At 35.1% G+C, this 17,886-nt stretch overlaps 2 protein-coding genes across 2 annotated transcripts; one reads left to right on the top strand and one right to left on the bottom strand.

Moving 5' to 3' along the window:
* The first annotated feature begins 1,999 nt into the window (after window positions 1-1,999).
* LOC102600008 (heat shock cognate protein 80-like) lies at window positions 2,000-5,447 on the top strand. Its single transcript, XM_006344843.2, has 3 exons — window positions 2,000-2,212; window positions 3,072-3,213; window positions 3,314-5,447. The coding sequence occupies exons 1-3, from the start codon at window positions 2,090-2,092 to the stop codon at window positions 5,146-5,148; spliced, it is 2,100 nt and encodes a 699-aa protein (XP_006344905.1). The 5' UTR covers window positions 2,000-2,089; the 3' UTR covers window positions 5,149-5,447.
* Window positions 5,448-6,685: 1,238 nt separating this feature from the next.
* Window positions 6,686-15,434, bottom strand: LOC102599676 (calcineurin B-like protein 3). The gene is made up of 10 exons (XM_006344842.2): window positions 15,302-15,434; window positions 13,597-13,678; window positions 13,339-13,487; window positions 12,892-12,974; window positions 12,668-12,727; window positions 12,243-12,351; window positions 12,117-12,169; window positions 11,824-11,904; window positions 7,146-7,258; window positions 6,686-7,037 (listed from the first exon to the last, which is right to left on the bottom strand). The coding sequence occupies exons 3-10, from the start codon at window positions 13,454-13,456 to the stop codon at window positions 6,980-6,982; spliced, it is 675 nt and encodes a 224-aa protein (XP_006344904.1). The 5' UTR covers window positions 13,457-13,487; window positions 13,597-13,678; window positions 15,302-15,434; the 3' UTR covers window positions 6,686-6,979.
* Between the last annotated feature and the right edge of the window lie 2,452 nt (window positions 15,435-17,886).

Here is a 17,886-nt window from a genome sequence, read left to right as displayed (position 1 = left end):
TTCACTCATAAACATCAATTTTCAATTTAAAAAAATAGATCATCGAATTTTAAAATCAAAAAGACGGTAAATTATAGTACAATTGAATAAACCATCTACGTTTACACATCAAAATGGCAACTTGTAGTTTTAATATGTATGCAATTTTATAAATTATTCAAAATATAAATATTTAATTAATGTTAAACAACCCACATTTCAAACATTGTATTAATTTGCATTGAATTTATTTAGCAATAAACAACTCTCTCCAAATAACAAAATTTTTAAGCTAATTTATTCAAATAAATTTACTAGTACAAATATAAAACATAAAATCAAGAAAATAAATAAAATGATTAAAAAGATTTGATGAGTATTTTTGTCTTTACATAAATTAATGGAAAACTATATAAATGGACCACAAAACTCAAAATAATTACATGTTCATACCCAGTCCAAAATAATTCAAGAAATACCCATTCTCTAAAAAAAAAAGTTACAACCCATACCCCTCATTCATTAAGGCTGATAATTTTCGCTTAACTGATATTAAATCAATATCATATACTGTATTGGTATTATTAAGGCTGATAATTTCGTTTAACTAATATTAAATCAATATCATATATTGTATTGGTATAATTAAGGCTGATAATTTCGCTTAACTGATACTAAATCAACACACACACATATATATACACTGTATTAGTATCATTAAGGTTTCTTGTTAAGAAATTACTCATTAGACAATGATACTATAAAAATATATGTATATTGTTGTGGTATCATTAAAGTTTCTTGTTTAGAAATTACTAATTAATCAATGATACTATAAGAGTATATGTATATTGTTGTAGTATCATTAAGATTATTGGTTCAAAAATTAGTCATTTGTTAATGATACTATAAGCGTGTATATATATATGAACTACCAAATATAATACTCCTAAATAATAGTAATACATGAACTATTTCTCCTAATAATCCCTACCAAACGGTCCTTTAAAGACATAAATGACCCACTTTTATCACAACAAGTAGGGGTATTCACGGTTTGGATAAAAACCGATCCAAACCGAAAAACCAAACCAAATCGATAAAATAAAACCAATTTTATTTGGATTTGGTTTGGTTTTAGATTTTTGAAAACCGATAGTATTTGGTTTGGTTATGGTTTTATTCGGAAAAAACCGAAGAAATAACCGAACCGAACCGATGAATTATATACATATATTTTATTAATATACATACTTAATATATTATTTTTATAAACAATTTTAAAGATCTTATACATATTTTCATTAAAATTTCTTTATAATTTACTTATTGAAAGCAAAAATGCCCAAGATGAAACATTTATCTTATTGATTTCATGTATATGAGTGTCTATGAAAATTCTTGTGGTACTGAAAATGTTATTGTCTCTTCCTTCTAGGCAAATATAGTGAATTTTAAAGCTTTATTGATAGTAAATTTAGTGATTGAAAATTTAGTAATTTAAGTCATTCTAACTATTTTTCGTTTTGAATGGATTGTTGTCACTTTTTTCACATTTTAAATGAATTGTTTCTTTTATTTTTGTGTATGGTTAATAACCGAATCAAACCAAACCGAAACCGATAATCACCAAACCGATAAATGTATATTATATTTGGTTTGGTTTGGTTTTGATAATTTTAAAACCGATTAAGTTGGTTTGATTTTGATTTTGACCAATAACCGATCCAAACCAACCCGTGAACACCCCTAACAACAAGAGCTTAAAACAACTCATTTTTTTACAAGGACAAAAGTGCCCCTCCGTCGTTGTCGAATAGTAAAGGGGCAATTTCGACTTTTCCTTTATATAAAGAAAGAAATAAAATGAGTGGTCCACAACATGTGAATACATAAAAAAGCCGGCCCCTCCTGTGGAAAAAATATTTTGAAAACTTGAAGGGGAGGAAATCATGCTAAAAAAAAGCCAAATAGAAGGATCTAGAAACCCTAACAAGCCCTATTATATAAACTCGCTATACTCTCCCCTGTAACTTCCATCTCCATCTCCATCTCCTTCTCCTTCATCTCACTCTACGAATCTCTCAACACCATTGTAGATCACACAAAAATGGCGGAGGCAGAGACGTTTGCTTTCCAAGCTGAGATCAACCAGCTTTTGAGTCTCATCATCAATACTTTTTACAGTAACAAAGAGATCTTTCTCAGGGAACTCATTAGTAACTCTTCTGATGTGAGTATTTTCTTATGATTTTGGTTTTTTTTTTATGTATGTTTAAATGTGAATACACTATATATGTCCATAATGTTCATGTTCATGCCTAGGTGGTTTGATGAGTTTAGTGGTTGTAGCCTGACGTACTGTTTCGTTATTTGTTATTTGATTTGACGTTTTGGTTTGTTATGGGATAGATGCTGTATGTATCATAATGTTTGTTCTGTTATTCCTGATGTTGTTGCCTGCAGATGTGCGTTTCTTATGTATATATAGTATTTGTTTTGTAAATATATGGATTGGTGGATGATTATGCAAAATGCTAGAGAAATGTTATTGTTGTGTAGAAATTCATCAGGAATTAGATGATGAACAAATGTATATCATAAGATTTGATGCAGTTTTGGTTAGTTTTGAGAATAGGAGTTGTATATAAAGGAGAGTTTTTGGATTAACGAAGCAATTTTGTTGTTCCAGGTTTTCTGTTCAGAGTTTTTCAAATACCCAGTAGTATTGGGGGTTTGGTATGACTGTTACAGTTCTATACAATAACCCAAAATTGCTAATGTGTTCAATTTTAACATGATCCATTAGTGTCATTTGCTTAATGATGAGTTAGTAAATTCTTGTATGGTACCCAAATCAGTCAAATTTATGATTGTCTTGGTGATTCCTTGATAGTTGTAACTAGTTGTAGTTGTCTCCTATGTTGCTTGGTCACTTTAAAAATGCTGGTGGGTGTGTTTGATCCTTCAAAAGTAGTGTATTTTTGGAACATGGAGTCCGAGTAACATAGATTGTCTCTATGTCATTGTATTATCATCAGATATCTCAGGTAATGAAGTATATAATTATTATTTGGGTATAAAAATTGCAGGCACTGGACAAGATCCGTTTTCAGAGTTTGACTGACAAGAGCAAGCTAGATGCTCAACCTGAACTTTTCATTCACATCATCCCCGATAAGACCAACAATACCCTCACAATCATTGACAGTGGTGTTGGTATGACAAAGGCTGGTAAGTTAGCATACCCCTGTGGAAGCTTTTGTACTTTTACTTGATACTAATCTTCTCTAATTTGACTGATAAATACTAATCTTGTTTGTTTCATTTGCAGATCTTGTGAACAACCTTGGTACAATTGCTAGGTCTGGCACCAAGGAATTTATGGAGGCCATTGCTGCTGGTGCTGATGTAAGCATGATTGGGCAATTTGGTGTTGGTTTCTACTCTGCTTACTTGGTCGCTGAAAGGGTTGTTGTGACGACAAAGCACAATGATGATGAACAATATGTTTGGGAATCTCAAGCTGGTGGTTCATTCACTGTTGCAAGAGATACATCTGGTGAGGACCTTGGCAGAGGTACCAAAATTACCCTCTTCCTCAAGGAGGACCAACTTGAATACCTTGAAGAGCGAAGGCTCAAGGACCTGATTAAGAAGCATTCTGAGTTCATCAGCTATCCAATCTCTTTGTGGGTTGAGAAGACCATAGAAAAGGAAATCTCTGATGATGAGGACGAAGAGGAGAAGAAAGATGAGGAAGGAAAGGTAGAGGAGGTTGATGAAGAAAAGGAGAAGGAAGAGAAGAAAAAGAAGAAAATTAAGGAAGTCTCTAATGAGTGGTCATTGGTGAATAAGCAGAAGCCCATATGGATGAGGAAGCCTGAGGAGATCACAAAAGAGGAGTATGCTGCATTCTACAAGAGCCTGACAAATGATTGGGAAGAGCATTTGGCTGTCAAGCACTTCTCTGTTGAGGGTCAGCTGGAGTTCAAGGCTGTTCTTTTTATTCCAAAGAGAGCTCCTTTTGACCTCTTTGACACCAAGAAGAAGCCCAACAATATCAAGCTCTATGTTCGCCGTGTGTTCATCATGGATAACTGTGAGGAATTGATTCCTGAATATTTGAGCTTTGTGAAGGGTATTGTGGATTCCGAGGACCTTCCCCTCAACATCTCTAGAGAGATGTTACAGCAGAATAAGATCCTGAAGGTTATTCGCAAAAACTTGGTAAAGAAGTGCATTGAGCTATTCTTTGAAATCGCCGAAAACAAAGAAGACTATGACAAGTTCTATGAGGCCTTCTCAAAGAACCTCAAGCTTGGTATCCATGAGGATTCACAGAACAGGTCTAAGTTTGCTGAACTGCTGAGATATCACTCCACCAAAAGTGGTGATGAGATGACCAGCTTGAAGGACTATGTAACCAGGATGAAAGAAGGCCAGAATGATATTTACTACATTACTGGTGAGAGCAAGAAGGCTGTTGAGAACTCACCCTTCCTTGAGAAGCTGAAGAAGAAGGGTTATGAGGTTCTTTACATGGTTGATGCTATTGATGAGTATTCAATTGGTCAATTGAAGGAATTTGAGGGTAAGAAGCTTGTTTCTGCTACCAAGGAAGGCCTCAAGCTTGAGGAGACTGAAGATGAGAAGAAAAAGCACGAAGAACTAAAGGAGAAGTTTGAGGGTCTGTGCAAGGTGATTAAGGATGTTCTAGGTGACAAGGTTGAGAAAGTGGTGGTCTCTGACCGTGTTGTGGATTCTCCTTGCTGCTTGGTTACTGGAGAATATGGTTGGACTGCCAACATGGAGAGAATTATGAAGGCACAAGCTCTCAGGGACTCTAGCATGGCTGGATACATGTCTAGCAAGAAGACCATGGAGATAAACCCAGAGAATGCCATCATGGATGAGCTCAGGAAGAGAGCTGATGCTGACAAGAATGACAAGTCCGTCAAGGATTTGGTTCTATTGTTGTTTGAGACTGCTCTTCTTACCTCAGGTTTCAGCCTTGATGAGCCAAACACATTTGGCAACAGAATTCACAGGATGTTGAAACTTGGTCTGAGTATTGATGAGGATAGTGGAGATGCTGAAGCTGACATGCCAGCATTGGAGGATCCTGAAGTTGATGCTGAGGGCAGCAAGATGGAGGAAGTTGACTAAATCTAGGACACCAGTGTTTTGTTTTGATTATTATGAAAGCCCTTAACCCCAGTAGTTTTTTTTTTTTCACTCAGCTCCACCAGCTGGACATGATATGATTTAAGTTTTTATGTTTTGTTTTTATTGCATTGTAGGGTAGTAATTCATTGGCTCATTTTGTTACAACGTTTTATGTGACTATAGATTCTGTACTTTGCATAATTGCTCTTTGCATTCTTCTATGGATGTCTGCCTTGTTAGCTTGCAATATGCTTTATAGGATTGGTCGTGACAAAGTGGTCTGAAGATTGTTTTTGTTTTGTTCTCTTTGTCAATTATTGGATTTGATTGGAAATTATTCTCTTTCTAATTCTTGTTTGCACTGATATGGATGTTTCCTATTTTGAGCAGCAAGTTCAGGACCTTATCGAAGACGAGGGAAAAGTATCAGACAAGAATTGAGATGTGTGCTTGTTTTGGTATCTTCTATTTGGCAAGTTTTAAGGGGCGACCATAGTTGCTCCCTACCCATTCTCTCTTCAAATGCAAATTTATTATTAGTGTTTAGGTATTGGGGTGCCTATTATTTCAAATTCTTATGTTCTCTTTAGCTGTATAAAGGTAATATTTATGGCTGTCATGATAAGTGGTAAACCATTGAATGTTTTCCAACTTATCTTGCATGAAAAAGGAGAGAAGAAGGAATCTAAAAGAAAAAGCTTGCAGCACAGTTAGGTGATTAGAATGACTTGTTGATCTCTAACTGAAATGTGTATTCATGGAGCAAGGGATAAAAAATAATAAAAGAAAAGAGTTGATATTATTTAGAAACTACCTTTGAATAGTCCTAAGACTAAAAAATATTGAGGCAAACACTAGGTGTTTCGGAAGGATGGGGAGGTAGTTTTTACTTTTTAGTGTTAAATTCAACTAGTCAAGATTAAGCTTTTACAAGACCAAGTTTCTAACAATTTTGTGGAGTGGGAGTAAGACAGCTTCATTATAAGAAAAAAGTACAAAATGGACAGATTCTAATAAAGATATACAAACAATAGTGGAAAAGGAGAAAGCATAAGAGTCCAAACAAAGAGAAAAAAATGCAAGAGCTGTGTATGAAACCTATTTCAGAAGAGAAAAATACACATCATGTAGCTCATAAACAAGAATATCCAGTAAAATCAATCACTTCTCTAACAAGAGATACAAATACTAGCAGCATTTGAAGAGAAGATAGACAAATATGAGAATGCTATTATTATCAGTACCAACAATTACAAGTGAATGGTTGGTTGGCAGTCAAAAAACTTGAGATCCTAAAGATTTCAAGACTGTATAAGCATAACGTCTATAAACTGAAAAGTTGATTATGCCATTCTGTGCTTGTTGATATGACCAGTTTCACTACAATTCATAATTCAACACGTAATAACAAGTTACTCATCTACATTAATATACATTGGGAGTTGCCAGTAATAATTAATGACCACTTAGCCTAATTTTGGCCTATATTATGATTTCTTTTTTCTCAAAACAATAAATAAAAATACCTGCACAAATCTAAAGACCTAAAAGATAAAATCTTACTGAAGCCAACATGGACTGTGAACCAATTACAAGCATAGACAACAAAGCTGAACGGGAAATCAGACATTATTACTAGCGCAACAAAATACTGAACCACTACACTCAAAATGAATAACAAATCAAGAAAATATTCAAATTTTGAAACAGGGCAGCAACGAACAGTATCCAGACATCCACATCCATAAACTGACTAGTTTTTCCCAAACATAACAGGAAAAAAAGATGGTAAAGGTAGTTCCCTAAACAACTCCAGCATGTGTGTGCCAAATCAGGTATCCTCAACTCTGGAATGAAAGACAAAGCTTGGGAATGTAGTTGTAATGTCCCTGTTTGAATGAGGAATATTATTTGAGTCAATCAACGCCATGAACAATATCACAATTTGAAAACATGATAATAAATGGAGTAATGTCGAAATTCAAAATGCCACTCACTTGAGATATTGAAGGGTCATGTTCTTCAAAAGTGAAGGATGTTGCAAGACCAAATTTCTCCATTCCTCCTTGTCAATCTTTCCATCATGTTTAGTATCAGCTTCTTCAAAAGTCTGACAAAGAAGAGAAACATTAGTTAAACAGAAATTCATGAGAAAACATCTACCATCGGAATAAAAATTGGGGACAGAAAGATGAACTAGAAATAAATATGATAAGCAACCAGATCCATTTGCATATTATATAATTCAATTTTGACCAAAACACAACTCAAAAAGATGAGCAAATCCCAACCACATTGCAGATAGTTCCATGCCTTTTCTTTTTTCCATCTATGTCTCTGTGTTATAAGTAATACTTCATAGATATGCACCAAGAAGGTGCTAATATATACAGGAAAAGAGGACCCTGATTCACTTAGATTTGAAAGAACTCAAGAAGTGCACAAAAAATATTTACATCATGTTCGTATTTCAATTGCAACATGTGTAAAATTAGCTGTTGTCTGGTTACGAAATGGGTAGAAATAATCCCCATATCAGGATCTAATTGGTTCATGTTTTTCTTTTTTTGCATAACTAATACACATTTAAGTTATGCGGGCATCTACATATAGTTTTATGCAAAATAGCATGTGAAATAAGAATGCGAGTATAAATAATACATCGATTAAAACTACTAAAAGGACAAAATGACCTTCATATAGCAAACAATATTTATTTTGTATCAAATTGTATGATATATATCAGTTTTATATACAACAAATCAAATGTCTAATAGTATTCTAGGAGTTAATCGATGGCCAGCTATCTTTTACATTCAGCGATCTGCTTACTAGTATTCTAGGACTTAATTGATAATTCATCATTCTTAGCACCATTCCAGATTAAGCATATCATGTTTTAGTGGGGTCTTTGCTCCTTTCAGTATTCCTCAGTTAGTGTACTTTTCTTTCAATCTAACATTCAAAGAATTTCTCCTAAAATTTAGCTTCCGCTTATTCATTCGTCTGCAAACAACAATTAATGTAAGTATGCAACAAAAACAACATACCCAGTGCATTCAGCAATTAATGCCTGCCAATTAAATACAATACTGTGGAAATCAGGAAAAATTTGCTCAGACGAATCTGATCTATCCATGGGTCTGTCCATAGTTTTCCTTAGATCCCTACCAGTCATTTGTATTGTTTTAATGACCAAGAAATTCATTTGGGACAAACCCTTCGAACCTACCACAACCTTCAAAATTCGTAGATAATGAGTATGCCCCTCTACTCTTCTCCACTTAAATTCTAGGTTTAATTCGCATGACACGTGGCTCGAACTGTGACCTAGGTCACAAGTCCCTAGACCTTAACCACTTGAACTTAACCCCAGTGGATTTAAAGAACTCTTAATAACTGTTTATCCATCTCTAAATAGACAAAAGTTAGGGGTAATTTTTAAAATTTCCATACTCGGATATGAGGACAAAAGTTTGGGGAAATTTTTAAAATTTCCCAAATAATAGAATTTGGCCCAAGTTTGGCAAGTTGTAAGGCCAAACACTATTTCCCAAGTTTTTTCCTAAATATACTTGAAAATATTTATGGCCAAACCGCACCTAATAGAGGACTTGATTCATTAGCTAATGCATAGAGAGGGAGGGCTTTCGAAGCAGCCAACAGAACGGGAAATACAATTGCTACCATTTTTATTTGGTTAACATGTTATTTGCGTGCCCCCAAGGCCTACGTCGAGTGGCAAAAAAGTGGAGGATTTGTGTCTTAGGTCGCAGGTTCAAGCCCCACACCATGCAAAGCAAAGCCTGGTATTTAAGTGGAGAAGGGTAGAGGGGCGGGCCATTATCCACCGAGTTTAGAAGGCTGTGATTGGTCCAAAGGGCGGGTCACAAACGGATTTCTCGGTTATAAAAAAAAATGTTATTTGCGTGGGGAGCTATTGTGGAGAAAATCCAAGTATTAGGTATATATATTAGTTTCTTTTTTTTTATCCAACAATAGTGTATTTAATTGCATTGAAATGATACAGTTAGCATTAGATCTTGGCAATGACTTGAGAACAAATGATTAAGGTAATGATTGAACTTATAAAATTGGATATAAAATCGAGAACTTGGTATCAAAATTTAGGCTTTATACTCCTGTGGCTTAAGGACCAGTGTCTTGTTTATGGATATGTTGTCAACTATGTTTAAAAAACAGGAAGCTATAGGGGCATTTTAGGAAAGTTCCCCTTCATTCATTTCTATCTCCTGTGGTAGAAGAGTATGAATTAAGATCTAATCCTAAATATCTTCATCATACATTATGAGAACAAGATCGTCCATGAGAGAACTAGAGGCAGCACCATTGGTGCAAGTTATGCCTAGGGCATGTGGTAGGCCGAGAGCTCAGACTAGACCACGACTGTTGGGTCTATTGGATGTAAGCCCACGACTGGTGGGCGAGCTAGAGTAGCACAGCCTGTGGTACTTGAGGCGTAGGATATTCGCGTACAGACTACAGTTCCTGGTCCTACCATTACTCTTCTGGTGGATATAGTAGTGAGACCATTAAAGTTATGGAGTCTTATTCTCCTAGACCAGTTGAGGTGCCAACACCACCAGCTGCTATAGAGGGACATGCTTCTATTGATGCTCAGATTCATGTGGGTCAGCAGCCTATCCCATCTATTGAGACTGTGATTCCTATGGTACTCCCCAATTTGTGATAATGTGAGGTGGAACAGGACCTTCTACTGCTGCTGGTGATGATCGTGTGAGGACTGAGGAAGATGAAGTCTTTATGAAATTCTTTCCTCCAGAGTTTGATAACACTCCGGTTACTAAAACAGCCCAGAAGTTGAGAGAGAAGAACCTTCTTACTATGGGAATTATATTCACATGTGGTAGCCTTGCTGCCTTTCTGTGATCTGGCATAGGTAAATCTTGGTTGGTTTCTTATCAGAGAGGCAGGCTAGCTGGATGTCCACTGCTCACTTGGAGCGAGTTTGTGGCCTTATTCATGGATTAGTTAATTCCACAGTCGGTGTGAGGAGAGGCAGCAACAGTTTGAGTAGAGAAATGTGGGTGAGTATGATGCTACATTCACTGATCAGGCTCGTTGTGCACCTCATTTGGTCCCTACCGATAGGGGGAAAGGTGATTAAGTTTGTTGATGGGTTACGATACTATTTTCAAGTTACATTGGTGGTTGAGAGCCGTAATGGATCATATCTGGATATGGTTGAGACTGAGTGAGGTTATGCATGCTCATGAGAATGCTGAGTGAGACAAGGAAAGAGCTGTCATTTGGCTCCTACTAGCAGTGTCCCATCTAGGAACTAGGACTAGGGGACCATTTCGTTCTCACCATCTGTGATGAAACCATTAAAGAATTAGATCTTAAATAAAACTCTACCGCAGGAGACAAAAATGAAAGAATGAAGGTAAAACTTTTCTAAAATGCCCTGTAGCCTCTTGCTTATGAATACGGTCGACAAAATATCCATAAACAAGACTCTACTAGGACACTGCTCCTTGACTCACAGGACTCTAAAGCCTAAGCTCTAAACCAAGTTCTCATTATGTAAGTCTCAACTTATATCCAACTCTACAAGTTCAATCATTACCCAAGACATAGTGACAACTAAAGCATTTCAATGCACTTAAATACACTATCATTGGATTGAGAATATATATGTATATACACCTGATACTAGGATTTTTTCCACAATAACTCTCCATCCAAATGATAAGTTAACCAAATTGAAATGGTAACAATTGTATTTCCCGTTACAGTACACCATTGGCTGCTTCCAAAGCCCTCTATTTCTATGCATTAGCTAATGAACCAAGTCCTCTTTTACTCTTTCTCTTCACCCTAGGTCCTAATATGTAGGCCAAAAAGGAAAGATGTGTACCTAGCCCACTTTTTCACTATTATTTATTGTCCAAATTACTTCATTACCCAACTAATAAGTAAAATAGTAAATTAGGCCCACTGACGGCTTAATAATTCTGCATCTCACAAATTTTATATATATATATATATATATATATATATCAATAATAATATAATATAAAGTTATTACATTCTCTGCCACTTAAGCTCTCGTTCGTCCTTGAACAGAGTAAGAAGTATACATGATGTTTCAAACGGCTGTGAGCTGCATGCCCTTGATCTCTGAAGTTGCCTCCTCGTGTGGATGGTTCCTCCACAACACTTTAACCAAAGAAAGCTCTTTCGACGTCAATTTGTGAGCCAGCCTGTCCAAAATGGCTGTTAAAGTCTCCTCCATGTGATCTCTTATATCAGTTGCCGGCCAACTAATTACCCATACCATAAAAAGAAAGAATTCGCTCCTACGAAAGTATGTTTTCATGTTATGTTACACACAGGGAACTAGGGGTGCTTTATTTCCTTTAGGTCCATTATCAAGACATCATATCCTTGAAGAAACCACACGGGATTGGTGGTGCTTCTTTTCCTGTAGGTCCAAGTCACCAAGAAATCATCCTTGAAAATGACAAACTCCAATGGAACTAAACTAACAAAGATAGATAGCAAAGGAGACAACCAAGAAACAGAAGTACTACTGCCTCAGTGTAGTACATGTAAACAGGAGAGCCACTCCTTCAATTCAAAATGAAAGATATACTAACAGAGGTATCTAAATGTAGATTGATGAAGCACCTTATCGATTATGCTCTCAATAACATCATCTGATAGATTCATACCAGATTCAGCAAGGGTAGCAACGACCATTTGCTTCACCTGCATAGAGACCAAACTATTATCGTGTCAAGCATTCCTGTAAATGCATCAAATGTGAAATAAAATTTCCAAGACATGTTGAGTTAACCCTAACTAGAGCTACTGACTAGAGCATCTAAAAAGTAGAAAAACATATGAGCGATCAAAATATTACAACAGATTTGCGTTCATAAGTGAAAGTAACTGTTTCACCTTATGAGAGATAAGCTTACCTCTTGCCTCTCAATGAAGCCTTGTTGCTTGAGATCGTATAGCTGAAAAGAAACTACAATAGTAATACCATTAGAAGCAGGATTACACAAAGTGACACTATTGACATAGTTAAGCAACTTGCATACACTCAATCTTATCATCAATAGGAGCATTTGGATGGAAAACAGAGAGGGCACGAGCAAACTCCTCAAAACCCAAGATTCCATTGTGCTTTGTGTCAAATAAGTCAAATACCTACAATTAAATAAGTCCAAGTAGGAAGAGATAAAACGCTGAGCTATTTATCCTTTAACCTTAAAACTAAAATAATGTATTATACATAGTGATTGAACAAGTAAATTGATACTTAATATACTTGAATCCTTATAGAAATAACCCATTAAAAGAACTACTACTGCAACTTCATCTGTTTAGGAAATAGTAATTATGATTTTAACAATGATATCACTAGTTGATCTAATATGCAGGAAGCAACGTCCTTTGCTCTACCAAAATTTGTAATAACCAAAGCAAAATGAAAAGATTAATGTAGTTAGCAAGGAGAACGTACCCTATCTGCAAACAAACTTTCCTTTTTGTTCGTCTTGAATAGCGCCAATTGAAATTCTTCCTACAGTTTAGTAATAGCCTCAAAAATCAATGCCTTTGGACCCAAGATTGAATAAAAATTCATGCAAGAAACCCAAAGAAGAGTTTAACTGCTAGAATACCTATATCTCAAACACAATGGTGCTATTTCCCAAAGTTGTAGTTAACAAAGGATGAAACACAAACCTTGTTGATCAGCCCATCATCAACCACTGCACTGCTAATCTTCTTAAAAAGCTCATAGAGAGCTTCAATCTCACTGACGCTAACTGCAACAAGAATGAGATTATATAGGTTTATAACATTATTTATGTTAGTTGAAAGTCAATATGACCAACAATATAAATTAGGGCACTCATATATCAAATTTGTATATTCCAACTCCTTGCCCCAATACCTTTATGACAGAGTATGACATTGAAAAAAACATAACGAATTATGCAAAAATAAATCAAGTTTTTGCTTTTAACTTAAAAGAACACAATTTTCAAAATGCAAATACAGATTTCCAGATGATGCCATCATAAAAAAGACAAACTTGCAACCAGACAAGCATTGTTTTTGGTTAATCTTTCTTTCTATGTTTTCAAATAGCAGAAATTAAATGTTAACAGATGTGTTCCAATAGCATACAAACTGTCTCTCGAGCAAGGATCTCTGGATCTTCAAAGGCTGTTGATTGTCTGTCCAGATCGCAACATTTAGACAGAGAGGCACCTAAATGCTTGATCCCCTCTAGGCACTGCAACATGGTATAATTCCTGCTTCAAAACGCTCCATATCTGGTCAACCGAAAACAACAGTTGAGGAGGGGTGGGAAGGCCATTTTGATTGGTCATTTGTGTCGTGAGAAAATTATAGAAAATGAACAAACAAACAAATGGAACTAACCTTTTGACCATTCTCTGTTATCGTCCTTAGTGAATGTAAAATGCTAAAAGTTTCTGAAGATGATCGATTTCAAGCTATATGTCTGACAAGAAACCCATGTCAATATACATGTAGGTCTATGAACAACCCCTCAAACAAACAAACAAACAACAAAGGAAAAGGAAAAAAATTAAAGCAAGAGCCGTCTAAATCTGTCCTCTTGACATGCAAGCTAAATATCTACTAACTAATGTCATCATAAAATAAAGTTTTGAGCCTGCTGATCAAAAACAAAATAAACAAAGAACAATGGTTTGAACCTAACTTTAATTTGGCTTAGACTTGTTTCCTCCTGTAGCCATTGTTATAATAAATAGAGGTCGAATGATATCTCTAGATTAGAGTAAAAGCAGAAATGACAATGCACTTTCTTCAAAGTTGTCAAAACACTTCTTGCTAGGTAATTATATACTCTAGTCCCAATAAGCATAATATCACAAGAATATAACTTTAAGATTATTTTACATGAACAGTAAATTTCAGATTATAACATCCTGGCACTTCACTAGGAAATGACGCTGCAATGTAGGGGTAGACCCAACTAGATCCTTGTGGGTGCTCAAGCACCCATGCATTTTATCACATTCAATATATTTGCATAACTGATCAAGAACAAAGCTATATAATAATCTTATATAGCGGCTGCGGGTTTCCCTTGTCATCAAAAAAAAAAAAAGAACGAAGCTATACAAAAATAAAGTGAGCACTCAGAATTGTGCAAGACAAATGTGTTAGCTGATCAAGTACGAGGTGCTGGGCTACAAAATGCTTGTGGTGAGAGATGAAATAGCTTCACACAGTTATTCTCTTTTAAGCTGATGCATTTCCTTTTTAATAACTAATAAATCACAAAGGCCAGTTACGTAAGGTTCGAAACTCGGTGGATAATAAGTCTACCCTCTACCCTTCTCCTCTTAAATAAGCCGATGAATTTTTTTCCTTTCATGCTATTTATTTGCTTTCTTTTTTACTTTCATTTTTCCTTTTTATACTTACTTTGCCGATTTCCCAACCTTGTTCCCAAAATAGAATAATTATTTTTCCTTTTTAATAAATGGAACTTTAGTCTAGTCTCACATCACAACAAAACTCATTCTTTTCCTCCTCTTAGGAATCTCTTCCCCGCGAGCACCCATGACTTCAAAACCCTAGGCCTGCCACTACTTCCAAATGCAGAAACTTAACAATGATAACATGCCCCCAAATAAAAGACAACGGACATTAACGAAACTCGAAAAACCACATCTTATATCAATTTTTCAATCAATTCTCTGAGAATTAAAGTGTATAATCTTTCTTTAATGTTATATAGTAACTGTAAGGATTAATTAGTATAGTTGTTAAAAGTTGTACAAATTAAGATGGATAGGAGCTCAAGTAAAATTCCTCCAAATCACATTTGTTACCTTAATCACAATTCCTTAAACTTCACTATACACTCAACTTCCCAACGGTGCAACAGATTCTGAAATAACTTTAGCGAAACAATAAACTAATAAAATCACCAAATTAGATATATAAAACCTAAAATTGAAGAAATAATAAAACCACAGATCAGCAAACAGATCTAATAATCGAAGAGAATACATTAATACATCGTAATTTGAATTCGATATCACTAATAAAATCGAGATTTGTAGATAATCGAAGGAGAAGAATGATTTACCTGAAGAGAGGAGATGATGAACAAGAGAGGAGACGAAGGAGAAGCGACTAAAAATAATGATGAATTTGACGGTGAAGCAAATGCAAAATATGAGCCACTCCTCCTTTTTCTTTTCACTCTGCCCACATTTGTATTTGTTTATATGCATACGTAATTAAAAAAAATTATGGATAGTAGGTTAAAAAAAATTATGGGCAGTAGGTAGGGGTGTCAAAAATGATCCAACTATAGGTAATTCGTCCATAATTTTAATGGTTGGACTTAAGATAATTTTAAATTGGATTCAATCTCAACTCATCAAGTCTTAACCAATTTTAAGAGAATCCTCAATTGAACCCAATTTAATCTCCAATTTTAATCCGGTTTAAGACTCTTTAAGTTACTATATTGAAGGTATGAATTACTATCTATTTTATATCTTTTAGGATTTATCTATCCATTTGTAAATTTTTTTAAAAATAAATTCTTGAGTTGAAATTCAAATTGTGGTTATAAGACTTAAATAATAATATATTAAAATTATTGAGATTAAGCATGTCAAATTGGGTGGGTCAAGACTCAACCCGCTTTTAAGCCCATCTGAGCCCAAAGTAAACTTGGGCGGGTCAGAAATCAACCCAACTTTTATTTCAACCCATTTTAATATTTTCAATTTCAACCCAACCCGCGTATTTGACACCTCTAGACTCTAGTAGTAGGCACTATAACTTTATTTTTTTATTTTTGTTATTTAAGCTTTGAAATATTTTATTTATTCAAACATTATAAAAGTGTTTTAAAATGTCTAAAATAAGCTAATTCAACCAGGCATGATGCATGAACATCAATTAGGATTTAGAAAGCACCTTCTTAAGCGAATCCTTCTCATATTTTTTTCTTACGTTGTTCATTCCAAAGGAAAAATGCCTAAAATTCCTTCAAACTTGTCCACTTAACATTATTTAGCATTATAACTTTACGGGGTTTGTGTGATATTTTTCTTATTTTTAGTGAAATTAATGTCAGCCTAAGAGCAAAATACCAGATATAGGCGCACGTTACATTAATGTAACATCTCGCAACTAGAAAGAACTAGAAGGAAGTTTAAAATCTGGAAATAGTTATTTTTGGAAAGTATAAGAAAATCTGGAAAATTTTAAGTAAGTTAAAGTGAGTTTTTGGTCAACTTCAAATGACCATAACTCCTAACTCAGGATGATTTAGGTGTAGTTCCAGACATGGTTGGAAAGCTCTTGGAATGTTCTTTCCAACGCCGCTAAGTTTGCACGATTCCGAGTTCGTATGAGTGAGTTATGTCATTTGGAAGTTGGGCTGTTCGAATAAGGAAATGCCTAATCCTGATTTTTGAAGGGTAGTTTGGTCTTTTCCTTACCCAAATTAATTAAATCCGTTTTTAATAAAATAGTTGGGGTCAAAACTAAGTTAGTTCAGTTTACACTTTTGAGAAATAGAGATAGGGCTTTTGGAGAAAGAACACAAGAGAAAGGAGAAGAGTAAAAGCAAGATTCGCCAAGAACGATCGATTTTGGTTGTGGATTCACCAAGGAATTGACCCTACAAGGTATGTGAGTCTTTCATAGCGTTGGGTTCATTCAGCCACGCGCCAAACATGTTTCGTTCATCAGAATTTGTCCTTAAAGAGTTTGAAAGTTGATGTTCTTGACATGAATTCTTGAATTCGAATGTTGTTCTTGAATTGGGTTGAATTGACGAGTTTCGGAGATCGTTACGTTGAGTTTTAGAGTTGTTTTGAGTTAGGTTCTTGAGTACATATACTGGGTATCTGAACCTAAAATAAATTTGAGAACAATAGTCGAGTTTAGGCGAATTAGGGCTGGAAAACGAAGAAGGAAAAAGTTGGACAAAGAACAGGTTCCAGGTCCGTGTTGCGGACGCGGACCTGTTCCCTCAGTGAATAAAAGGTTTCTCCGCGTTGCGGTTAAGACGCGGACTCCTCTGTCTCAAATTTAATTTTGCGACCATTTATTTAGAAACACCTCCGCGTCGTGGACTTGTTCCAAGATGGTGATTTCGTGACTTTTCTCATGGTTAGCTATTTAAAAATCATTCTTAAACATCGTGAGATCTTTCCACTCACAAATCAAATCCTTGAATCCATAATTCAATTCAAGGACCAGTTAGGAGTCATGTCAAGAGCAGATAAGATCAAAGTCATGAGAAGTCAAGAGTCAAGTTAAGAAAAGTTCATAAAGTTTTTCAAAAGTCTTTTGCAAACGTTTTAACTTTGTTTTAAGACTTAAGTTTTGAGTTCAGTAAAGAGTAAAGTTGAAGTTCATTTCTTCAAAAGTATATGGGGACTAAGTATTTCCAAAGAGATTAAAAATGTTTTCACATTTAAATAAGAATGGAAACTGAGATTTCCAAAGAGCCTTCGGGCTAGTTTTCATAAAAGAGTAATCGCTTTCTAAATGAAGCAAGAGGGGAAACTTTGATTTCCAAGATAGCCTTTGAGCTAAGTTTTTGAGCACTAATCTCAAATCACAGAAAGAAGTATGTTTTTAAAACATAAAGAGAGCTAGTATATTTTGAGAGTAGTATTGAGCACCAATATGGGGGAGAGTTCA

The sequence above is a fragment of the Solanum tuberosum genome, unplaced genomic scaffold (genome assembly GCF_000226075.1).
Source record: "Solanum tuberosum cultivar DM 1-3 516 R44 unplaced genomic scaffold, SolTub_3.0 scf00056, whole genome shotgun sequence".
NCBI lineage: Eukaryota > Viridiplantae > Streptophyta > Magnoliopsida > Solanales > Solanaceae > Solanum > Solanum tuberosum.
This window is presented reverse-complemented; position numbering and strand designations above follow the sequence as displayed.